The 26395-nt window shown below is 40.9% G+C and overlaps 1 protein-coding gene across 1 annotated transcript in view; it reads left to right on the forward strand.

Moving 5' to 3' along the window:
* Positions 1-1282: 1282 nt before the first annotated feature.
* tmem63c (transmembrane protein 63C) overlaps positions 1283-26395 on the forward strand; it is a 33514-nt gene continuing 8401 nt past the window's right edge. Inside the window, exons 1-18 of the mRNA XM_080871894.1 lie at positions 1283-1344; positions 4924-5149; positions 12396-12475; positions 13261-13348; positions 18286-18323; positions 19011-19153; positions 19950-20001; positions 20105-20213; positions 20928-21001; positions 21132-21212; positions 21291-21411; positions 21605-21738; positions 21890-22012; positions 24154-24307; positions 24402-24508; positions 25142-25228; positions 25339-25404; positions 26213-26375. Coding sequence (XP_080728020.1) covers positions 4940-5149; positions 12396-12475; positions 13261-13348; positions 18286-18323; positions 19011-19153; positions 19950-20001; positions 20105-20213; positions 20928-21001; positions 21132-21212; positions 21291-21411; positions 21605-21738; positions 21890-22012; positions 24154-24307; positions 24402-24508; positions 25142-25228; positions 25339-25404; positions 26213-26375 — 1830 coding nt within the window. The 5' untranslated portion in view covers positions 1283-1344; positions 4924-4939. The remainder of the gene's footprint in view (positions 1345-4923; positions 5150-12395; positions 12476-13260; positions 13349-18285; positions 18324-19010; positions 19154-19949; positions 20002-20104; positions 20214-20927; positions 21002-21131; positions 21213-21290; positions 21412-21604; positions 21739-21889; positions 22013-24153; positions 24308-24401; positions 24509-25141; positions 25229-25338; positions 25405-26212; positions 26376-26395) is intronic.

A 26395-nucleotide genomic window follows, 5' to 3' on the forward strand; every position in this document is an offset into this window, starting at 1 on the left:
ATATGAATTTTCAGACTTTTTTAGAAGGTTTTTTTTGGCGAAGTCTAATCCAGCGTTCTTGAGTGTAACCGGTGGTTTGCACCTCTATATTTATATTTATGAAGGCATTAATTGATTGTAGACTGACACACTTTGTCTCTCAAGTGTTAATGACTTGGGTTGATGTTGAGAAGTTGTTTTTCTTAACTATGGAAACAATTCTACCATCATCCACTTTAGTTGTCTTCTGTGAATTTCAGGCCTTTTGGTGTTGCTGAACTGGTCAGTCTTTTTTTCTTTCCTCTCTAATCCTCTGGAGTCAACGAACCCGCTGGTGTGTCCAAATCACATGACCAGTTTAAGATGGCGTAGCAATAAGACGCAGCCTCGCTGAGTCTCTGTCTCAACTTGTGTGGAAAGTGCAGACTTTTTAATCTTAACAGTGCAGTTATGTGAATTTTATTGGCAGTTTAATGCAGTCCTACCTCACAAAAACAGACTGAAGCCAGCAAAATAACCATGCCTATGTTTCCCATGTTGTGGACACATCTTACTGTAAACAACACTACAGAAGCATTTCAGATATTTAATAATGTGACAGTGTTGCTCTTAAACTATGTAAAAATAACCGTTACAAAAGCAAAAATGTTCCGAATCACATTTAGTGTTATGTTTTAGATCATCTCAGTAGATATTTGGGTTCAGGTGTTTGCCTTAGTTTGATATTGCTGCTCTCCCAAAGTGTGGTTAGGGTTGGCACAGACAAACACAAACATCCATCAGCTGTTTTTCTGGTGCACTGAGCAGATTAGATGACTTGAGCTAGGTTTTTCTTCTTTACAGCTTGCCATTTTTTCTGCTTGCCCGACTCAAACTTAGGTGTAGCTCATCAGAAGCTCACGGCTCCTGTATTGACTTCAGCATCTGTGATGATAATAGTCTCACTGAGCACAGAGGAAAGATACCACTCATTCTGCCAGCGGGAAGCACAACACTGCTTCACAAGCCAAACATCAGTTTGTAATCTGCTGCGTTGGCTTGGAAGCTTGATTCGGAGGAGGAGAGATGTGGGAGCAGAGGGAGAGGCTTAAAAAGACTCCGGATTTGCAGAGTCAAATAAGCTGGAGGAGAAATGGATACCTTGGGATCAGCATTAGCATGTCTGAGCGTTTAAGCACGAGGGTTAGGACAGAAAAGAATAACCATGGAGTCGCAGCATTAAACTGCTGAGTCATGCTGTGACGTTTGTCCAAATGTTGTGCAAAACCACTCCACAGTCAGCCTGTATCCTTCAGCATCCTGCCCGGTCCTTGAGGCGCAGAAGAAGAGTTTCACTGTTTGCATCAGCAGCCGGCAGCAACAGAAGTAAGTGACTTGTCTGGTAAAGGAAGGGGGGAGAGCTCAGTGGGTCAGTAGAGGTGTGTATAAGCTTCTGCAAGTCAAAGTAAAACGTAGCATGTTTTCAGTTTATACTTACCTTGCGGTCATCATTTCTGTTAGGAAGATTGCAAAAGGGATAGAGCTGTTGTAGAAATAAACCACTTAGATTTAGTCTGTTAATCAGACAACTTGGACAAAAATAATCTCCAAAAATTCATCATCCAGTAGCTGCAGGTATAAACTACACTCATTTCTTATCATTTATGTGACAAACTACTTAATGGCAGTAGGAGTTTCTGTGTTTGTTTAGTCAGAGCACAGCGTTCGCTCTTTGTGCCATAAATGTATTTGTTTACTCGTCCATTTTTAGCGCTAAAACAATCCCTTTGTTTATACTAATGGCTCAAATTCATCACTGGCAAAGGGAGAAAAGGTGATCTATGAAACAGAGTGTGTATGTTATGGATTCAATTTGTGACCAGTCCTCAGGGAATCTCCTTCCAAGTCATCTCCACAGGGAGGATGCTGCTGTATCTGACAGCATCTGAATATTGACTGTAAGCTATACAGTTTCACAAGCCCTTCCTGGGTTATATTTTTAACTTTCTGCTCCTCAGACCTTTTCCGAGTGTGACGTACAACACTCGGGCAGCACTACCATTGATCTGCTCGCCTCTTACACGAGAAATCTTGCTGTGCACAACATGAGGTGTTTGGTAAATGCTTCAGAAAGCTGTGATGGAGCTTCTCAAGAAGTGACATCATTGGTGCAGCGATAAATCATCCCTAGATTAGGTTCAGTAATCGTTGCCAATTTGATGGCTTTTAGCCTCCTTTCCTTTTTTCTCACTCTGGTACCTTTTCATTTCTTGGCTGCCGTTTCCAACTGCGACTCACGCAGCGTATTTACTACAGAGCATGCCGTTCTGTGACAGCAACAACATCTCGTGGAATATTATTTTCACCATGAAATCTGGTCGTTTATGTGAATCTGCAGCACTGACGCGGAACTTTGTCAGCACTGCGTTTCGGCTCCATTTCCTCCGAATGTTTATTTAGTAAGGAGTGTACACAAGTCGAGCAGCTGGGAGTGGGGACTGTATTGATTGAAAATGAGGATGGTGTGTGCTGGAGGACAGATGGTTCAGGCCTTCATTCTGTGGTCATGGCAGTGTGAGTGATCATATCCTGTGCACGCTTCACAATCTGTTCGAGCTTGCAGTTGGGTTTGTTGTTAACTCTTGTTGGGCTTGTTTGTATTTTTTCTAAAGAGCATCCGGTAAATCTGTTATCCAGTTTGTCACTTTCATGTAGCATCTCTACTTCCATTTGTCTGATAAAGAAAAGGAGCAAACGGATCAATTGTAGCTAATGGACCGTGATGCTCATTAAACTGATCCTTGCAAATGCAATCATAACTGCACTTAGAGTGTGTGTGGCACTTGTCTGATGAAAGTGAGTCACAGCAGTGAATGAACTTCCAGTTTCACAGATTATTGCTAACTAACAGTGTCATTCTGATTCTTTACAGGCAGAGGCTGGGTATTCAAAAGATGGGTGCAATAACAACAAAGACTAAATCAGAATCAGAATACTTTATTGATCCCTGGGGGAAATTATTTTTTGTTACAGTGCTCCATTTTAAACCAACATTAAGACAAGACAGACAATACGCTAACTAAGAATAGTACAATATATACATATATATACATACATCCTCCTGAACTCTCTGCCCCCCTCTCACGGACAATAACCATATCCAACTTCTTAATAGCAATGAACTGGTCTGCATTGGTGCATCATATCTTTATTCTCTTCCCCCTCCTGCCCCCCCCCCCCCCTCTTTCTTAAATAGATAACTATCATATCTGATATCATATCTCACAGTACAATAATATTGAATGGGTGCATTGTTGTATTTTGTCATGTTTCTCAGGTCTTTGTCTGAATTTCTACGAACATTATTGCTAAGGATTGTCTTATTGCATTGGAGTCACACTGGGTTAAATATGTACACTTGGGTTTTAAGGGGTATTTATTATTTTCTTCTTTTTTTTGGGTTGTATGGAAGCCCCAAACGCAATTTCATTGTTCTTGACAATGACAATAAATAAATAAATACTAAATACTAAATACTAAATACATACATACATAAGTCACTTATAAATAAATAGTTGGAAAAGAAACATGTGTAGCTGTAGCAGCAAACAGTGTGTTAAGTGGATGCGTTGTACAGGGAGATGGCCACAGGCAGGAATGATTTCCTGTGTCGTTCAGTGGTGCTTTTCGGTAATCTCAGTCTCTCACTGAACGAGCTCCTGTGACTGACCAGCATGTCATGGAGTGGGTGGGAGGTGTTATCCAACATTGTCTTTATCTTGGACAGCATCCGCCTCTCCGACACCACCTTGAGGGAGTCCAGCTCCATCCCCACAACATTGCTGGCCTTACGGATTAGTTTATTAAGTCTGTTGGCATCTGCGACCCTCAGCCTGCTCCCCCAGCATGCAACAGCATAGAGGATCGCACTGGCCACCACAGACTCATAGAAAATCCTCAGCATTTTCTGGCAGATGTTGAAGGACCTCAGTCGCCTCAAAAAATAGAGACGACTCTGGCCCTTCCTGTAAAGTGCTGTGGTGTTTTTAGCCCAGTCCAGTTTATTGTCAATGTGTACTCCAAGGTATTTATAGTCCTCCACAATGTCAACACTGACCCCCTGGATTGAAACAGGGGTCAAGTGTTTCCTGGTCTTCCTGAAGTCCACGATCAGTTCCTTGGTCTTTGCCACGTTGAGCTGCAGATGATTCTGCTCACACCACGTGACAAAGGAGTCGACCACAGCCCGGTACTCTGTCTCATCATCCCTGCTGATGCATCCAACCACCGCAGAGTCATCAGAAAACTTCTGAAGATGGCAGGTCTCTGTGCAGTGGCTGAAGTCTGTGGTGTAGAGGGTGAAGAGGAAGGGGGAGAGGACAGTCCCCTGTGGTGCCCCTGTGTTGCTGATCACCTTGTCAGACACACACTGTGGGAGACGTACATATTGTGGTCTTCCTGTCAGGTAATCAACAATCCAGGACACCAGAGAAGCATCCACCTGCATCGCTGCTAACTTATCACACTTATCACTCTAAAGCTGTTTAGAGTGACCCGTGTATTCTTTGAGAGATGAATTGCCACATTATTTATCACACAAAATGAAAAGGTTGGCTCATAAACCGTGAAGTAAAACTCCTCATTTAGCTGGATTGGGTGCTACCGCCTAACTTGAAGTATGAAGGTGGTTCTTGTTAGCTAATATTAGCACACTTTAGGTATATAACACTGCTGTGTAAGTGTAGTTTATATACCACCTGTGACTCTTTTAAAGCCTTTCATCTTCAAAAATGAGGAAACTTATTTGTTAAGCAGATGAAGTTTACATGTAATAAAATGTGCTTTTACAATGGAGTTTTTAGCTAAATGCTAAATATTAACATGTTAAGATAATGCTAAATTAGCATTAGTTTAAATACTATGGCTGACACATTGTAAGTGATGCTCATCTGTATTTCCCATTAGATATGGTCCATTGCTGATGGCTCAGTCTGAGCTGTTCGTGACGAGAGCTTCCCCTGTGGAGGCGAGGCCCGTGGAGCTAGATGTTCTGGGGTTCCTGCAACGTTTTGGGGATGAAAACAGCACAGCTGAGAGATGCTACCGCTCGCACTCCCACAGCAGCGTCCTCCAGGGTCTGCCATTTGGTGGGGTTCCCACGGTCCTCGTCATCAATGTTGTAATCTGGATGGTAAAGACTCAACCAAACTAACTAACACTCAATATTACTACACAATAATACAGAGCTTCCCAAAGTGTGGGGCCCGCCCCCTAGGGGGGGCGCAGAGCCATTGCATCGGGGGCGCGGTATGAAAAGGGGAAAAAAAAAAATGCTTGGACACTGCTAGCACAGGGCGCCCGAATATGCTGAATATGTTTCCAAAACTACTACTAACTACTCCTACATTTTGGAGATGTTAGCTCTTTATACAGTAAAGTTACAGTGGGATACAAATAATATCAGGCTCATCCTGCCACGATTTAATCCCCCGGTTCAAATCACGGACAAACAGTATCCCACAGCTGTTTATGTTTTTGAACCCATTTTGCACAGAGAGGCATTTTTTTTTTTTTTGGAAAAATGTATTGATAGCAATGTTGAATATTATTACACAGGAAAAAACAACTACATGTAAAATAATGACACCGTGACGCCTCTGCCTTTCTAAATGGAGGGACAGTAACTGCGTGTGTGTGTATGTAAGCCTGTAAAACCTGAAGATAGTCAGATTAACAGTATTTTGTCTCTATCTGCCATTCTGCAATTCCTCTCATGTAAACAATAACGTGGCGCACAGCTGACGTGAAAAAAGGCACATACCTTTGACGTTGCGTGACGAACTCTGTATTCCTCGTCCACACGTTAACGCAAAAAAAGGATTTAAAAAAATCTCAGTTATCGGTGATTCAAAACACCGTTTACGTGTGGACGAAACAGCTGCGTTTTCAAAAATACCCGTGTAGGTGTGGACGTAGCGTAAAAGAGTTAGTAGTTTATTTTATTACTACCTGCAGATTACTTGTATTTGCTTAATTGTTTACTAAATGTTTGAGGTGTGAAATAAACTGCAATGGAGCAAAATATGGGCGTGTGGTTGGAGGATGTGTTTGTGCGTGCGCGCGCACCCGGGGGGCCGCGAACATTTTTCTTGTAAAACAAAGAGGGCCCAGCAAAAAAAGTTTGGGAACCGCTGCAATCATACAACAAAGTCACAGTAGCATGCAAAAGTCTTGAGCCACCCTTCATGTCATTGCATTTTCTTTCCAAGGAGCCAGACTTTTCGTCATTTTTATTACGTTGGTCCTGAGTAATAGTTACCTGAGCTTTGTGAAGGTCTCTGGGCTTTTTTGGCTGATTTTTCACTCATTATTAGTCCCATTTTGTACCCAATCATTTTCCAACTCATGTTTTTTTTTTTTGTTTGCTAAACCACTTAACAGTAACCTATGAGTCATTCAAAGCATAGAAAAGGCACCTAACTCAATAGATGAGCCAGTGTTGTGTCTAGATATTACAGATAGCTTAGCAAGGAAGCAATTTTAAATGGTATCTTTAGGCAACAACAGAATTTGTTCCCATTTCTTTATCTGAATTTATGAAAAATGCCAAAGATAATACAGTTTGACAGGCATTAAATCTTATTTTTGCATCAACAAGGTTATTCCCAAAGAGTTATTAGCTGGAAAACCTGACATGAATCAGCGTGGTGTCCAGTGTGTCCTTATAAAATCTGATAAAACTGGGCAAGTGGAGGAAAAAAGAACAGGTAGCAGATGAATAGCGTTCACTGAGATGCATCTGGCCCTTGAGTTGATCCATCTACTGTTTGCTAAATGGTCTCAGTGAAAGGGTGGCTGTGAAGAAGCCATTCTTACGGAAGGGAATCAGGGAGAAAAGGCTGAAATATGCCAAATTATACAAGAACTAGACTAAAAAAATCAGTGATAACAGGCCTGGATTGATGAATCCCAATTTAGTTCAAATCACTGTGAATAGTTGACCTCCTAACTCTTTCATGGCATGCATTTTAAATTTGTCTTTGCTATTTTCTTTTACCTAATTTTTGTTTCTGATTAAAGTTAGATCCACACATGAGGACATTCACTTTAAATTTCGATAGAACAGTTGCAGTATATGTCCTCGTAAGTGGATATCAGGCCCTTGTAGAGCAAAATGTAGTATTTTCTTCTAGACAACCCAAAATGTGATGTCCACATATGTGGACACCAGGTCCTAGGAGGTTAAGGTGGTGTTCAGAAGAGAGTTAATGTCTACAGCCACCTATAAAATGTAGAGGAGGCTCGGTCATGGATTGAGGGTCTATTTTAGCCGGTGGTGATAGGGACGGATTTATGAACATAGAAAAGTATTGTCAGACAATACGGCAACACCTTCTTTTTTCAGCATGACACTGATCCCAAACACACTGCCAGGGGCCATACTTGGATACAAGAACACACAATGGAAAACTGTCAGTCATGGATTAGCCTCCCCACAGCCTGGGCATCAACATTACTGAACAGTGTGAGATCATTTTGACAGAGAATGAAACAAAAATATACTTTATTTCCACATATGTTTGCGCAAGTTTCTGTAAATACACCTATTTCCAATTTTCATGCAAAGTATAAAGACATTAGGAAATCCCAAGGTTTTTGCACAATACTGTAACTCTGTAGCGTCATGGCAAATTGAGAGATAAACTTATTTCAAGTCCTATGTTGATATTATCTATTCCTATATTGATTAATCTACTCACTATTCCCTTTTTGTCCAGCAGAAAGTAAACAGTGATTTGTCTCACAGCTAATATTGTTCAGAGACTTTTTCTCTGAGCGTGAAAAAAACAGAATATCTTTATATTCGAGAAACTGAAACAGTGGAGTTTTGTATGAAAATAAAAATGAGATTCTTGAAAGTTATTCTTTCCCAAATTATAAATCCTTCAGCTTTGGTAAAAGCACATAAACATCTTCCAGTTTATAATATTTGTGTCACCTTCCCCTTTTGTATATTTAGAGCCAAAATCCGTAACATCTGCACTAAACTACCTAATCTTACAACTCTGACAAGGTCAGTAGCAAGTTGTGGGAATTACTATATCCTGTATAACACTTTGCATATGGAGTCTTTTGCATAATTATTGTGATCTGTGCATGCACAATCTATAATCCAAATGGAAGTAAAAGCACTGAAAAAATAAAAACCTTCAATTGCTGCAGGACCAGGATAACACCACTACCTTTACTCAACCTACCATAGCTTTTCAAACCTATCCACCGTGTACGGAGGTTGACCCAAACGCAGGACTCCAAAGATAAAAGGTTAACTCAAAAGGCAGCTTCAATGTTGAACTCCTACAAAGATACAAAAGAAATGCAGGACAGGAGTAAAAAATCCAAAAACAGATAATCTTCAAGGAGAACATGATACTAGGAAAGACACGGCCACAAGGAAAACTTGACAAAGGACAAAGGGAGACAATAACTAATGAGGGCAGAAAAAACAGGTGGGAATTTCAAAAGCAAATAAGTAATAACAAAACAAGGGAAGTAACACTCAACATATAACACGCATGAGAGGAGAAACTTTCACAATAAAACAGGAAATCTAACTAACACCGAGACAGTCTCTCAACACAAAATTGACACAGACAAAAAGGTAAACAAACACAGAGACACGACTGACTTCACAAAGGAGACACAACAGGACAAAACCCAGAGAAGAAACTAAGGGAACAGAAAGGGAACAGACAGGGAACCAGTGAACCAAAAGTCATCTATAACTAGCCTAGAGACACAAATAGGGAACCATTAACAATAAGAAAATAACAGAATACAAATAATAAAAATCACAAGGAAACTACCAAAACTCAAAATCCTGGGTCACACATCAGGGACCCAACTCCATTAGTTTTGTTTTTTCTTTTTAAAAAGCTCTTAAACAGGATATAAACCAGTCTCCCTGGTGACAAACTTGTGATCCAAAGCTTGACTCCCACTTGTTCCGCATGATCATTCAACAAACAAGGAGCATCAGGAGGATATCAAACACTGATTCATGTGTCCTGGAAAAGCTAGAAACACACAGAAAGCTTCATGTTTTTTACTAATTGCATGACATCCCATTGATTATGCAAATTTCAAACCAAAACTCTTACAATTGCATGTAACGTCAAAGAGTCGTGACTTGTTTTGTTACCACCACTCCAACCTCCTTCTGTAGACTTTGTTACTCTTTAAAAATTGAATTTGCACTACAGCCCACTTGTCTGAAATAAACCAAAGGCTGGGGCAAACTGCGCTGTCCTATCAACTAAAGGCTAAATGCCAAAAATAGAACTTTAAAAAAAAACAAAGGAAAACCTTTTCTGTGTGTCTAATATTGCTACAGTGCGTGCGTGAGGGGCCTGAACCAAAAGGTCATCCTGTGCGCGTATCTGTGGCACCAGCAGCATCTTACAGAACAGCAGTAATTGACGCCCAAGGACAGAGACTTTTGAACAGAGATCTCTGATGTTGTTCCCGGGATCTGCTGGAGCCACTCGCCTAGCTTGGGAGTCACCGCACCTAGTGCTCCGATTACCACGGGGACCACTTATTTATTTATATATATATGCATGCATGCAGAATCACCATTCAAGTTATTTATTAGGACAGTCAAAATGTGGTGTAGGCGTGAATGTCAGTGATAATGGCTTAAAGCATTTTTAATTTGTAGTTCTCTTCAGGAAAAGGCTGGAAAAATAAACCCAAACTAAACCAGCGCCTTGCAAAAAACAAAACAAAAGCTCAATGCTTTCTGTTTGTCTCCTCATTGTCTGGGTTTTGCATAATTATGTACAAGAACAGAGAGAAATACAAACACATTATGTACATGTCATAGACGTCAAGTTAAATCTGCACATTTTAACGTCCTTTTTTGCAAAGAATAATACAGCGTGCGCACTGTTTACAAACACAGATGCATTTCTTTTCCTCCCGTGTTCCAGATAATAATAGGCTTCCATTTTCAGCTGTCAGCTAACTCAGTTCCACTGTCAGGCCTCGTCAGGCTTGATCTCTGCGCTGATAGGACTTCTCCATCTGCCACCTCCATGTTTTAATTGGCTCATTTTTATCAATGCCTGGTTGTCAAGCCAACAGCGAAGGTTGAGCGCTGTCTCTTAATGACGAGCATGAGTCAAAGCGTGCTTCCCCCCAGGTGACGGGAGCACGCCTCTGCATCAATTCCATCATCATACAGAATAAATCATCAGTGGGACTTGAGGAGAGCGTGCCCACGCATAAAGACAGAATAAACCGAAACAACTGGGAAGAGCTGGGCCAAAACGAGATAATGGAGAGATTCTTATTGTGCCCTGACTGCTAATGTAAACACAGGCTGTTTATTCATCTACAAGCCCCAGTCAAGTCCTCTTGATTGTCATTGCATGGCTTTAGAGTGAATCATTCGACATTCATGGGCGCTTTCTTCCTATTAGCACAGCTGTCACCCCTTATCCACTAAACCTAATGTCTTTTCAGTTCAAATGAGGTAATAATTTAATTGCTGCAATTAAAATCAAACAGTCATCACCACTAGGGCTGGGCCATATTATACCGTTCACGGTAATACCGGTATAATGTTAGGCAACGATAGGAAAATGAAATATCGCGATAGAATATGAGTAAAACGCGCATGCGCAGTGCCTTTGTTTTCATACGCACATGGCCGATTGTTGAGTGAAACAGATGAACCAGAATTGGTTTGTAAAAATGGTGCAACTTCAGTGATGTGGAACTGGTTTGGTGTTTGTCCGTCAGATACACGACAAAGCACATTTTTTTGCAGAACATGCAAGCGGCCGTTGTTATTGTCATATTTGTCGGACTAAGATGCTCTTAAATCTGGGAGTAATCTGGGTCCTAAACTCTGTATACTTCAGGTCAAACGAACACTGCAGCATCACTAAGAGTTAAAAACTGTCTAAATTCTTTCATCTTTAATAAAACGATCAGCATTGCTGCTTTACCAGGTGTAACTATGAAGTTTAACTTCCAGGCATCCATTAAAACAAAATTTATTACATTTAACGGAGTTAGAAGCTAGCAGGAAGCTAGCGGAAGTTAGCTCGCTAGTTACCTAAACATGATATTGCATGTTCTGACTGAGAGATTTCTGAAAAAAATCAAACGTACAGCTCTGCTATCACTTCCAACATAAATGAAGACAGGAAACTAAACAGCAGTGACGTTTGTAGGGTTACTGAAGTTGGGCTAGCTGGTATATAATTATGTGCTACGTGATCGCTAGCAACACAGCTATGTTAGCATAACATAAACAGTGAAGCTGGAGGACGAACACTAACACTTTTCCACTTATAAAAGTTAACGTTAAGGTTCCTCATGGTTAGAGACAAATGCAATCGCATGGCAGGATGCTGTAAAAGGACCAAACTTCAGTCAGGAGAACAACTGAGATAATCCATCCACAATACCAGGTTAGTCATTAATATACTGCAACAACATGGGAATAGAGCAGCTGCCAGAGAATTCAACATTAATGAATTAATGGTACAGAAGTGGAGGAAGCAAGAAGAATGAGTTTAATAAAGTTTGATTTATCTGACTGCTTTGTTTCGCTTAATGTGCCTTATAATCCCGTGCACCTTATGGTCCGAAAAATACGTACTGCACACTGCAGTTTAATGTTGCAAAGCACCTCTTTTTAACTTCAGTGGATATTATACATGGTTATGCTCAGGATATGTCAGCCCATTTCTACTGGAAATGCCTTTTGGTTAAACTTTCAGCAAGGAATTTGTATTCGCACTGTTACATTTTTATAAAGCTTTAATGTACATAAAAACCAGCTTCTTGTTTAATTTTTAAGTGAAAATAAATGATAGGTTGTCTTTTTGCGCTAGTAATGTTGTGGAGTTGTATTTTGTCTCGCATCAATTATATCGTCAGTTATATCGTTATCGCAAATTTTCAAATATATATCGTGATAAATATTTTTGGCCATATCGCCCTGCTCTAATCACCACTTTTACTGCGTTTGTTAACCTTCATCCATCACGGTCCAGTTATGCTCAATGATATTTCATCAGGGAAGCTCAGCACAAATCCACTATTGTACAGGATTGAATAGGGTTTTATTTTGGACCTCATTGTTGTGCTCAGTTTGCTCTCCATTTGTGGAAAATGGGAGGTATTCAGCTTGACCGCGCTCATTTTTTTCCTCACTGAACAGCATATGTCCGCGTGTGCTCGCTGATCTATTTCTGGACCACATAGCATACAGACAAAAAATGCTTCATTAATGCTGTGGCATTTTGAATCTGTTGTTGTAGACTGCTTTTTCGAGTGATTTTAGACAGAATCAAGGAGATATTTTATCTAGAGTATAATGAGGACAGAGACTGTGTAAAATTGTTTTTCTGTGTTTGTAGTTTTTACTGCTGATCTTCTCATGTCTGAGGAAAGCTGCTTGGGACTACGGCCGCCTGGCTCTGCTGATGGAGAATGACAGGTAAATCTCTCACTCAACAATATCAGTTAAACTCTGACAGCTATGGCAACTTTTAACATGTAGTAAGAAGCCTCAGTGGAGAGAGAGAATTGATGCTCTAGCTCCCTCTGCTGCATGTAAGTGGTGGCAAACTGCCTTGCTATACTTGAAACACTGATAATACTTTACTGTATTTGTTTTATATTAACAGTGAAAGTAAAATTTCATGGGATGGTCAGAATTTATTCTTCGCTTAATTCTCTATTGAATGGAAACACTGATTTGGACATTTAAGCATGTTATCTATCTTATATCCACACCTATGGTCAATTTAGAATAACCAGCTCACTTAACACTGTTAATGTTTTCCATCCAGGTTCATGCAACACTCTGCAGCAGTTTTCTTTGTGCTCGCTCCGAATCTCCTCTTCAGGGGAATGTGGGCTCGATTAGTCCTGCCTGACCGACGATGCCCTCGTAGCACTTGAGGGCAAGCAGCATCTGTTCTCTTTGCCAAGCGGTCGTCTCTCATTGTAATTCAATTACCCTGCTTAATTTGACATCCTGTTGAACTGTCAGTGTTATAGCCCACAGAGACAATTCACAAATTCAACTGCTGCACTTGTTTCACCATGTGAACTGGACCACATGTTATATTATTTTAATGTCTTCTGTGTATGCACAGATTGATCCCAGATGGGTACAGGGACTGCAGCAATTACGGTACATCTTGGTGTATTAATAAAGCCATGTCCGGCTATGATCACCAGGATTCTGTTTCTTTGTGTGTATTCTTCCTTATGCAGTCTCACATCCCTGTTTTATGGAGAACCAAGTGAGAAAGAGAAGTCGCCTTCAGAATCCAGTCCCTCTGACTCTGAGACCAAGGACATGGTATGCTCAAACCTTATCTTACATTTTTCAAAGGATACCTCATAATTTATTTCCCGTGTTGCAACATTCTTGTTGTTCTTCTGCTCCTGCTTCTTCTTCTTCTGCTTCTGCATTTCAGGTGTGTTTTTATTTCACATCATCAGACTAGTTTAAAGCCACAGCAGACAGTTGTTTTCAGTTTCTGGCAGAAGTTATGACGAACACACCGCATACTCATGTACCAAATAAGAGATGAGCTGTTGAACATAGTGGAAAAACTAGCAGTAAAATATTTTATGTGCTTATTAGGGGTTTGGAGAGTTAGCAGTCAGCAGTCACATGTGATAAATTAAAGCTGGTGAATGTGTAAAACACACTTGCCAAACGTTGGTCAGTTCTTTGGTTATTTCATGCTTTTAAATAAGCAGTTTTTACTGACTCTGAGCTAGTAAACTGGATTACCGGCCCAGAAAAGAGCAGTGCCTCATCTTTGTTGAAAGAAGCTCCCCTTAATCTTCTGTTCTGACCACGAAGAAGCTTTGCCATGGAATTTTTTCTCTGGACAATCTAGGTCAAAATACATGCAGTCATGTGGTGGGGAAAAAGGAAGATGTGAGCTAACTTCTCAGGAGTGGACATCCCAACAAATTAAACCCAAGGTCAGAGTACAGCAGAGTACATGACAGTACAATTAGACACAAAGCTGAGCAAGTCTGTCTCGTTCAGACGGTTTGCCAGGAGAAAGCCCCTCTTCTGTAAAAAGAACGTAAACAGCCTGGGTTAGGTTTGCAAAATTGCATCCGATGAAACCGCAAGACTTTTGGAACAATGTCCTTTGAACAAATGAGGCCAAAATGGAGATGTTTGGAAATAATGCACGGTGCCACATTTAGAGAAAAATACAAATGCCTCTTACCAGCTGTCAAACATGGTGGTGGAGGGGTGATGATTTGGGTTTGTTTTGCAACCTCAGGACCTGGGCACCTCGCTGTTATTGACTCAACCATGAATTTCTCTGTATACCAGAGTACTAGAGTCAAATGTCAGGACGTCTGTTTGACAGCTATAGCTTGGCCCAAATTGTGACAAAACACGTGACAAGACAGTGATCCCAAGCACAGCAGCAAATCTGCAAAAGAATGAGTGAAAAAGAAAAGAGTGAAAGTCGTCCACTCGAACTCGAGACCTCAACCCAACTGAAATCCTGTGGTGGGATCTTCAGAGAGCTGCAAATAAAAGAATGCCCACAAACGTCAATCAACTGAAGCAACATTGTAAGAAAAAAAGAGGGCAAAAGTCCATACAGGATGATGTGAAATACTGATGAAGTCATGTTGTTGAACTAAAGCTACTCAATCAGATGGTGTACTTAATTTTTCACTGTGAATTTTTTTCTGCAAAGCACTGGAAACCAGGAAGGGGGCTCATAATGGGATAATCAATACAATCAATACAATAGTATCGGAGTACTCTGCATCAGAAACCCCACTAATGCAAAAAGCATTTAAGTATTATCAACAAAGATCTGGATGCTTAACATGAATGAATGTGCTGTGTGACTGTCGTAGAATTAGATACTATATCATCTGAATATTGTCACTCATGCATTAATGTATAAGTAGGCGTTTATTATTAGCAGCAAATCAACTGGTGCTCATTTCGAATGTTTCGTATCCAGCTGCACCGAATGAATGTTTTCACTGTGGATTAATCTGCCAATTATTTTATTTTTGCGAGATGTCATTAGGCACGCTAAACAATTATTGCAAATGTTTTGGTAATTGATTCACTTGACTTACTGGCTAACAGATGAATGAGTTCATATGTGCTTGTATAAATTGTTGAGCAGCTGAATTCATAACAAAACATTAACATTTTAAGCTTTTTATGTGTTTGCGTGCAAAAATCATGATTTAAAAAGTATCTCGTAACTAAAAGAGTCAGATAAGTGTAGCAGGAAAAAAGTCATTGAAGTGACATATAGCAGAGAAGAATCAAAAGAAGCTAAAATTTGTACTTAAGCACAGAAAGCTGCTTGACTAAATGCACTTAGTTCCAGTTCACAACTGCACTGAAAAGCTGCAGCTGACCCTTTCCACGTGTCTCTCTCTTGATCAGTGACCCATGTTCAGCTTTATGTTTGTGGCGTGCATAGGGTTGCCAACTCCCTGAAAAATAAATAAGGGACACCTCGTGGCCAGGGCCGGGCGACCCAGTTGTCTTCACCCTTCCCAGTGTGGTAGCTCTTTTTTTGTGTGTGAAATTATTTTTTTAACCATTTGACTTGAATTTGATTTAAGTAGATGTTTATTCTTTGTGATATGAACACATGTGAAACAAATGATCATTTAGCCATTTATTTTTAGCTCAAAATGACAACATTAACACAGTAAAACAGGTCTCCTTCTTAAACAGAAGCCTGTCGTGCTTAACTTTTGAGAATATAAGTAAATCTTTCTTTAAAAGAACTCTGTCCTGCTTAACTTAAAATAATAGAAAACAATAGAAAGAAAAACATTCTTGTAACAGTGCACATTTAGTGCATTTAGTACAATTGGCTTCAGCTGAGGTATTATTTCAGCTTTTCTAATGCTAATCAGCTGCTCCTGTTTGTAAACCCGCTTGTTCCCATGATTACGCATCTTAACTCATCATCATTATTCATCTATGTATTACTTTTATGTATTAGTCATCTATTTGTAATCATCTATCCTTGCAGTTGTTTATTACACAAAATAAATTATATTATCACACTTCTGGCCACATAGCGCTGATATTCACTGCACATGCCCATATTAACTTTTTCCAGCCAGGTGTTTTCCTTTTCCCATTCTTCCCCTTCTCTGAGGGGAACAAACATTGCTGCTCTAATGCTGGGCTTACACTGTGCGGTTTTAGGCCCATTTTGAGCCGATTTTTGAGTGATCTTCATCGTGCATCGTGTAGTATACGTGGGGTAACTTTGGAAAGCTCATCCGAGCCTTTTCGATGTGGCATCACAAAATTATCACGACCACAACAACAGTGAAAATAGTGGGATTTACATTGCTGCTCAATCACAGCTGCCTGATCAATGTTTTTCATTAGCAATTTAGCAAAGTTGATGGTGGTGGTGTGTCTGTGTGAGTGTAATGCTGGGCTCACACTGTGCGATTTTTTTGGCCCATTTTGAACCGATTTTTGAGTCGTGCGACCATTTGGCGATCGGCCCGATTTTGGCCTTCATCGTGCGTCGTGCATCGTGTAGTATACGTGGGGTAACGAGACGCGATTAACACCTCACGACCAGCTCCCGATCATCAATCGCTTGTGAGGGTGTCACCACAGCCGCTCACACTGCTCACGCGCAAACACGTAAACGTCGGTGAAAAAGACGGAGCAGCGCGGCTGTGCAGCGTGTGATCTGGACACAAGCGATGGAGGCACAACTTGTAGAACTTTGGAAAGCTCATCCGAGTCTTTTCGATGTGGCCTCACAAAATTATCACGACCACAACAACCGTGAAAATAGTTGGATTTACATTGCTGCTCAATCACAGCTGCCTGATCATGTTTTTCATTAGCAATTTAGCAAAGTTGATGGTGGTGGTGTGTCTGTGTGAGTGAAAGACAGAGAGCGAGCGACAAATTTTCTGTTATAACCTTCATTTTATGGAGGCACAGTGTGAGCACTCAGGTCGCATCAGAGCATCGGGCGGTATAGTGTGAGACCTGCATCGTGACCTACCAACTTCTAACCCCTGCGAGTCAATTGTGCAGTTTGAGCAGGAGCTGAATAACGTGACTGAAAAAATCGCACAGTGTTTGCCCAGCTTTAGGTGTACTGTTGTCCGAGACTTGCACCGCAGTGTCGGCGTTTGTTTCCCTGTTGGCCATGCTTCTTGTTGTGGTCATCTGTTGTCTTCCGGTATTTTCTCCGCAAGCGACCTTTCCTCGACCAATGAGATGAGCGGTAATCTGAATTGTCATACTCGAATTGTCATAGGTGTGCTGTCAGCTCATTGGTCACAAAGCAGGAGAGGGGCTGGGAATTATGTTTTCAAACAAAGCGTTAATTCCATTAAAAGTTATAGACTACTTTTGATTCTCACTGTATTACGGGACAAAGTGCGTCCCTTATTAGCTCAATACGGGACGTGTACTTTTGTTTCTAAATACGGGACGATTCCGTATTTTAAGGGACGGTTGGCAACCCTAGGCGTGCATGTGTATTCTCATGCATTTGGCGGCAAAACACATCCAAACAAAAACATCAGTCTGCTCACCGAATGGCTCTACAGTGCCACTAGTGGTTAAAAATACCACAGCATATTTTTATGCACTATAATAGTGTAATTAGGGCAAAGAGGCACCGTGTTTGAGGAGGAAAAGGGCAGATTCCAGTCATCGTTACACTGCAAATTATGAAGGAGAGGGCCTCATTTTAAAGAAACACTATCATTACCAATAACATTGATGTTAGACAGTCTGCCAGTCTTCCTGATTATGTTCTTGTGTATTTACACTAATTATACCAAGGTGTCACAGTTAATTTCCCAGTGATATACTGATGTCTAAAAAAGCTCCATCCTGAGCTTCCATAATAAGTCCTCAAGTCGTCACCACCAAGATGGCACCAAGTCAACAGTTGTAAGAGGAAAGTTTGGATCATTACTCAGCGGGTCTGTCTCTGACTCCATGGCACCTGAGTGATAGACTGAGGTCATTCCCTGCATGTTTATAGCAGTGTAAGTCAAAGAGTCAGACTGGAGTCATCGTGCTGTGCCTGCACACAGCTGAGACTGCAGTAAACTGATTACAGCTCCAGACCTATTAAATCTCCATCTCTGTGTCACTTTGCAGACCGTGTTACTATTCAAATGGAGGTTGAGTACAAGTCACCAGATATATAACTGCCGAAACGTGTAATATGTCTTCAATAACCAGTTCACTGGCTGTTTTATGATTCTTTTTTTCAGGGCTTCTGCTCATGGCTGTCATCGCTTTACCATATGAAGTAAGTAAACCTAAAGCAGCTGCTCCTATAATTGTTTCATCCTCCTCTCATCTTGGCTTCCAACCCTTCGCCAGCCTGTTGTCTTCAAAGCTGATGTCACCATTGAACGTGAAAGTCTGGTCTTATAGCTCACTTAGCAAAGAAAATGTTTAAAAAAAAACAAAAGAGTCTAGGCTCATGCGACCGCTGGTGCCACGGTTTCCTGTTGAATATTTGCACTTGCTCGGGTCTCGACTCCACACAACAGATTTAGAGCTATAAAAAAGCAATTTCGGTGGTATCCATGGTTTCCATAGTATTATGGTGGAGTTTGGGTGCTTCTGTTTTTAGCTCTCCTTTGCCAGTGGCTCACCCTGGGATCCCAGGCAAAGTGCAAACCCACCCTGTGAGTTCTCGATGTGTGGGCTACCATGAGACCAACGTGCACTTCTTTTCTTTCATGCCTTTTTTTCTATTTTATGACACTGGGTTTCCTGAACCTCCCTGATCTGGTAACCACAGATTCTGACACCAAAGTAGTGGTGCCACAGTTTTTTACTCAGGATGAGGTAGAAGCTGTGAGGGTCATTTTTATCCAGGTTCGGCCTGTATGGAGCCACTGCCACATGAAGAAAAATGTGCATGTTTATCACGCTGCGTGGAAAACCTCTGAGATTCTGAGAATGCATCTTCTTTGTTCTGTTGCAGGGATGAGGAGATCCGAAGTAAATGTGGCATTGATGCCGTGACATATTTGTCCTTCCAGCGCCACATCATCCTGCTCATGACAGTGGTTACCCTGCTGTCTTTGGCTGTAATCCTGCCGGTCAACATTTCCGGGAACCTCCTGGGTATTTTGGTCTTGAAGTGATGGTCTAGCTAGCTCACTGAAAAGTCAAGGGATATCCTTAACCTCCGATAACAACACACCGGACTCTTCATAAAAAGAGAAGTTCGGTTAAATGCACATAAACTTTATCTTTTAACAATTCATGGTACAGCTGAGTTTAAAACAACCCGATCTCTTTCAAAACTTGGAACAAGTCAAAAGGTCAGTGAAACCAAAATAAACACTGATTACATGCACAAAGGCTGCACTTCATCTAAAGGGAGTCACTGGCACACCAGTGGCAAGTCATCAAGCACTTGCCCAAGTCTGATTATAGAAATAGAAAGTGCTTAATTTCCTCTTAACATACACATGTAGGTGCCAGGGGTGGGGCGACACACTAAACAGGCTGCTAAATAGCAACAGAAATGCCTTTTTGGCAGTTGTGTGCTTATTTTGTAGGAAGTGTTGAGGAAGCCTTTCCACTACAGGATGAAGTCTATGAGGAGTGGGGCTGTCCACAGTAATGTTTTTATTACTGGTGGTTGTCACCATCATTAAATAAAATGGCCAACACCCATAGGCAGGCTGCCATGGTGACGGCAAACAAAGGGTTCCCAAGTTAAAACAGCGCAGTTAGGCATGTTTGAACTTGAACTTCATTGAGATGGCTGATATTTCATTTGACTGGATGGAAAACATTTTAGTATTGCTTCATTTCTTGGCCTCTCCCAGACAAAAGAGGGGAGGGGCTTCCTTTTAAGTCATTACAGAAATTAAAACGTCTCGCTTTGTGTCACGTTTTATTATCTCTACAGGAGACAGTCCTGAAAACTTTGGAAGAACAACCCTGGCGAATGTTAGTGCAAAGTAAGTCCAGCAATGCAGGCATGACATCAGATCTCATGAAGCATCCCAGAGCCGCGAGCAAACCTGGGCAAATCTGTAATTGCTCTGTTTATGTTCCTTGAAGGGACAGCTTTCTGTGGCTGCACAGCGTCTTGGCTCTGGTTTACTTCATTATCACGTTGCTGTGTATGGCTCACCATTCGCTGCAGCTGGAATACAGAGAAGATGAGAAGGTCTGTCATCATCCAGTCACACTTTATACCATCAAGGTCCATCCAGCAAAAGATAAAGTCAAATTATTGAGATTCTAACCAAAAGGTCTTTTTTATTGTTTCAAAAATCAAATACAAGAAAAAATAACACAGCAAAAATATTTTAAAACAAAATTAAATGTAAAGACCGACGTGCTCTGGATTTCTGGCTTCTCCCTAGGTGCTGCATTCCTCTGTTAAATGCAGAGAATAGGGCGTTCCATTGGTGATCAATAATGATATCATTGTTTTTTATTATTCATTTGTCTTCAGAGAATAAGACTATAAAGATCTATAAAAGGATTCTGCAAACCACCAACTATTCACCCACTTAGTTTGGCATGTTAGCATGCCTGCGTTCTCTGATTAGTGCAGTTAGGACTGATGGGTTTGTCATTACTATTAACATTTCATCAGAAACTAAAGAAATGGAAAAAGGAATAAGTACTCTTGTATTAAAAGAAATCAATTTATGGATCATCCTGAGAAGTTTTAAGTCAAAGTCCTATGGCAGTCCATCTGAAAGTTAATGAAACTTTTCCTTCCTTAACATGTAAACCTTAACAATGAAACTGCGATTGATCTCTGTGGATCAGAGAAGTTTACTACTATATAGGCAACAACCTGGCATTGGCTTCCCTAGAGCCGTTAAAAGAAAGTATAACGGATTTATTTATATTGTGTTATTTATTACAGGTGGCTCGGACACTGATGATTACCTCCATACCCAAGGAGATCTCTGACCCAGGACTCATCACCAAACATTTCCAGTACACATGTTTTCTTCATTAGATTAAATAATCTTCCTGTGTTTGATTGGAGAGCTGTCTATCATTTTATTCATGCACATCCACACTTAGAAAATTCCTTATAATGAACATTTTTTCTTGTTTTCACCAGTGAGGCCTACCCAAGCTGCACTGTCACCGACATCCGGTTCTGCTTTGACGTCCACAAGCTAATGAGGCTGGACTTGGAGAGGTACGGCGGCTTTTACGGACTGGAGCATCACAGTTTTTGATCATATGGCTCTTGTCTGAGGACACTGTCGTTTTTCAGGCGCAAGGCAATGAAAGGCAGGCTGTATTTTGCCACAAAGGCCCAGAAGGAGGGAAAAATCATGATCAAGACTCATCCGTGTGCTCAGATCTTCTGCTGTGACGTCTGCGGCTTTGAAAAGGTAAGATTTGTTCATATCCTTCTGTGTACAGTTGCAACTTAATTGCACTGCATGGGAAGAGAATCACCACTGGATGGCACTGCGATGCAAAAATAGGTAAACACAAGCAGCAATGTGATATTTTTGCCAGTGTAAATCTGAGAGTGAAAGATGAAGTGAGCAACATATCCTTTAACTCTTTTTTTTTCTGCAGGTGGATGCAGAGCAATACTACAGTGAATTAGAAGAGAAGCGGACAGATGAGTTTAATGCTGAGAAGAACCGCATCACCATGAAGAGGTTGGGCATCGCCTTTGTGACCTTTCGCGATGAGCGGATGACTGCTGTGTGAGTAAACAAGAGCGTGACACTGAGGTCTGTGTTTGATAGGTTCTCTCATCATACAGATGCAGTCACGGCAGAGAGTGACCACATAATTCATGGTAACGTTGCTGAGTAGTGATGCAATGCCTTTTGAACATCTTGTTTTGGTTTCCAGCATTGTGAAGGACTACGGTCGCGTGAACTGTCGTCACAGGCCCCAGCAGTCCAGCATCAGCACCGTGGTGCAGTCGCACAAATGGGACGTCAGCTACGCACCTGCTCCAAGTGATATTATATGGTGAGAACTGTCACGTTTGTTTGTGCCCTAATGTCTTTTAAAAGCTCAAGCTACTCTTGGATTTTCTCCTGATTGTCTTTGAAGTCTCAGTTTTCCAAATTGACAGCTGTGTGAGTCATTCTGATCTCTTCATATCGCCATGGTGACCTATTCCAGCACACACGCTGGGTACACCCTGGGCAGACACCCATTCACATCTACACCACGAGAAATGTATTAATCTAACCTGCTTGTCTACTGACTGTGGTAGGAAGCTGGAGCAGCCAAAGGAAATCACACAGAAACACATTTTGAGCACAATGTCCAATTTTACATGACTTGTGCATCATTTAGACACATTTCCCTGTAATTATGCCTGACATATTTGGTATCTCTGGTAACCTGTGGATCAAGACTAGACTTCAGATCAACATTCTGTGGGTTTTAGTCATGCTTGTTTGCGCAGCTTTAGCTTGTGAAGTTGGACCTAAAGGGTCCAATTTAGAGCTGAGGTATGCATCATGCAAATGTTGCTTATTGAGACTATTTGATCCCAGTGTTGCTTTTGATACTTTTGATCACCGTAATTTTGGTTTTAGAAGCTCGGGCAGTTGGTGGAACAGCTTTGATGTGGTTCTTCTCATAACTCTCAGGCAGACCTTTGTTGCTTAGTGGTTGTAATAACTCTGTATAGCTGTATTTCTGTCTTGTGGTGTTCCCCAAGTTTCTGTTGCGGGCCCCATGCTAATTGTACTTTGTGTCTATCAACCAAATATAAAGTCACTTTTAAAGTCTACCGTCAGTGTCATATGTATGATGTGTTTGTTTAAGTTTCTGAATGTTCCAAAAGTTTCTGTTCTGCTGAATACTTTTCTACAGCTGAATAGTGACAAACAGAGGTTATATCCATCCCACAGGTGATGAAAGGCTTGGCTCTTTATGGTATTATGTTAAACTTTGGTTCTGAATCTGTACCCTGTGTAGTACTTAGTGAAGCTTTGAGTCACTCCCTTTACTACCAGCTATGAAACATGGCTAAAATTAAGTCTGTACAACATTTTCCTTGTTGGTGTTATAACTGCAATCAGACAGCAACATAACGTGTACTCCAGCAGACTCACCAGACCTTTTTTTTCTTCCAGTAAATAAGGTTTCTCGCTCGCTCTCTCATTGTGTGTTACATGTTGAGCTTATGTGTGTGGGCCACTGGACAGCTGATGCTGATTTCTTTACACTGGCTTCTGATCAGACTCAAAATTTGGTTCTTGTGATGATGTTTTGAGCCTTGCATGGACAGGCACTCACTCATATTAAAGACCTGTTGCAGACACATAATACCAGTGGGAATGTGAGGGCCTTGGATCAGGCCTTGATAGCTGTTTCCACACAAGGCTCAAGGCAAAAGGACTCGATGCTTCTTTGGCTGTGGACCCCACTGGAATCAACTGGACTCTGAAAGAATCATTAGTTTAAATTTGCTTTTGTTCATTTGTTTTAGTTCTTCTATTTTTAAATCCTCCTGGTTTTATCTGACTGTCAGTGTTTAAATTCTCCTGTTGTGTTTGCTTTTTAGTTATCCACCATCTCTTGAAAGGCACTATGTAAATAACACAAAATGTGGATGTTTCAGCGATCGGTGCCTGCATTAGCATTGCTATTCCTGCTTCTTTTTCATAAGTTTCAACTTCAAAGACATTTAAGATTATCGGTATGTTGTTTGCTGTAAGTAGCAGATCTCAAACACCGTCTAAAGCATAATCAGCATCCACGATTGGATTAGCTGCGGTGCATGTTTCTTATCTCAGAAAGCAAATGCAGAGATTATGTAACAAGTGAGTGCTGCATATGTATGGGGATTAATCAAAGGAGGCTCACAGTTTGAGCTTCACATCTGACTGACTGCAGTGTGTTTGTGTCTACGCATGAACTGTGGCAGTCGCAGGCTGAGAGGTCGAGCAGGGACTGGGAGCTGAAGTGAGCTGGTTTAAACTTGCTCTTCTACCCAGTACGCTGGACCGCTCTTAGAAGAGACCACTCATCCGGCTATTTCAGGCATATGTCAAAACATAAAGTACATGTACATCAGAGAAGGGTAATATGTTAACTGTGTTCATCTTGCTGGATGATTGGTAACTGAGGCTCGTCATTTTTCCCATCGATAGGGAAAACCTGTCAGTGTGTGGATCTCGGTGGTGGCTCCGCTGCGTCCTCCTCAACATCCTCCTCTTCTTGCTGCTCTTCTTCTTCACCACTCCTGCCATCATCGTCAACACCATGGACAAGTTCAACGTCACAAGGCCCGTGGAGAGTCTGAGGGTTAGAGTTTCAGAGCAGTTTAAACTTACTGACGTCTGTGCTCCATTGTGAACCTCCTCACTTTCATCAATCGCCATTTTGCTGTCCAATGCAGAGCCCAGTCGTTACAGAGTTCTTCCCGACCCTTCTGCTGTGGGCGTTTTCAGTGCTCCTGCCCTTTGTTGTCTACTACTCCGCCTTCTTTGAGTCCCACTGGACCAGGTACTGGGTAGTCATCAACTACTGCTCTCCTCAGCCATCTGAAATAGAAATGTGGATATTTTGCTTCGTTTACTTGCAGCGGTTTTTCTTCCTCTCAACTATCAGCGTTCCTCTTTTTTTTTCCATCTAATTTATTTCTTTTTCACCCTCTTGCTCTTTTTACTCTCTCCCCTCTCTCTCCCTCCTTCTCTCTGCCACTCTCCCTGCACTGTTATTCTGGGCAGGTTGTCATAGAGATCTCCGTGCGAGGATAATGATATGAACAGTAGTCACCGTGCACCGTTTCCTCTATGTGCGGTGACTAGCAGGAGGAAGAACAAGTGTGCATAAGAACAACCTATAAGCACCCTTTCTTTACATAACCACCCCCACAAACGTGTTGTGCAGGCGTGATGTGTGAAGGACCGAATGCAAATCAACTGTTTACTGTAGTGAAAAATGTAGTTTGTGCTAATGGGTACAAAGAGTCAACTGTTTTTTCCATTTTGGGCTTTTAATTCATGAATTTATTATGTTGTTTTTTTCTTTTTGTGTTTTTTTTTTTTTTTTTTTTTGTGTGTGTGGTTTTTTTAGATATATGTTGCAAAATATGTATCGCATGTTCTCATCTTATTGGATCATTTCATGTCTCAGATCTGGTGAGAATCAAGTGACGATGCACAAGTGTTTTTTCTTGCTGGTCTTCATGGTCATCATCCTGCCTTCACTTGGTCTGTCCAGGTACATCTACAGTGATTTCCCTTTTTGATCTACTTCTTTTGAATTATTCCTGGGTTTTTGTGGCTTTTTTGTAATGTTTATGCACTTTTTCTATTTTATTTCTGCTCTAGCCTTGACCTCTTGTTCACCTGGCTCTTTGATGTCAACTTCCTGGAAGAGAAGGATTTAAAATTTCAGTAAGATCAAAAAATGTAATGAGAAGTGCAATCAAACACATTATTTCCACTCCACGATTATCTTCTTGTGCAGCTACACACTGCTATCTGCTCAGGTGCTATTTTTTAGATCACTCTGTGGAAGTAAATAAATAAATAATAACAGAATGAAATGATTTACAATTTTCACAAACTCATATTTTACTCACAATAGAACATAAAAAAATGTTTAACCTCAGAAAATATGAATTCATTTGAATTTGATGGCGGCAACGTATGTCAAAAAATCTTCTTACACCTTCTTCTTTTACTGACTTGTTGCCATTGACTTAATTAGTTGCAAAGCATTTTTCTAGCTGTTTCTTTTTAGTAGTTTTGAGATGTGTTGCTTTCATCAAATTCAAAATGAGCTAATATTTTTTTCAAATTGGGACGTTTTCCCAGTTTAAACATTTCAATATGTTTTTTTTCTATTGTGAATAAATTATGGCTTTAGGAGATTTTTAAATCATTGCATTCTGGTTTTTACTGGGGTTGCAGGTAAAAAAGTTGATTTTTGCTGCAGTAATAGTTTGCGGTCCTTTGTCCAACTGTAGGACATTAGTGTTGATAATGGGGCTTTCAGCTTCATCAGAATCCCTTCACTTGAGAGCGAGCTAAAAACAGGAAAGCACCGCACAGATGCACAAGAAGATGACTTTGAGCCAAAGTGAAATCTGATGTATATTTTTTTATTATTATTTTATTTGTTATTTGGAAATTATTTGGTTAAAACTGAGTCTCAGAAAGAATCTCCAGCAGCCCACTTCTTGTCTGTGTCTTAATGCAGGTGTGTGTTTCTTCCTGACAACGGTGCATTTTTTGTAAACTACGTAATTACATCCAGTTTGATTGGCACGGCTATGGAATTGCTACGTATCCCTGCACTGACGGTGTACGCACTGCGCCTCTGCTTTGCAAAATCCCAAGCTGAGCGGATTCATGTCAAACGGGTAAGCAGAGCCTTGGTGCT

This window comes from Rhamphochromis sp. 'chilingali' (genome assembly GCF_963969265.1).
Source record: "Rhamphochromis sp. 'chilingali' genome assembly, chromosome: 21".
Lineage (NCBI taxonomy): Eukaryota > Metazoa > Chordata > Actinopteri > Cichliformes > Cichlidae > Rhamphochromis > Rhamphochromis sp. 'chilingali'.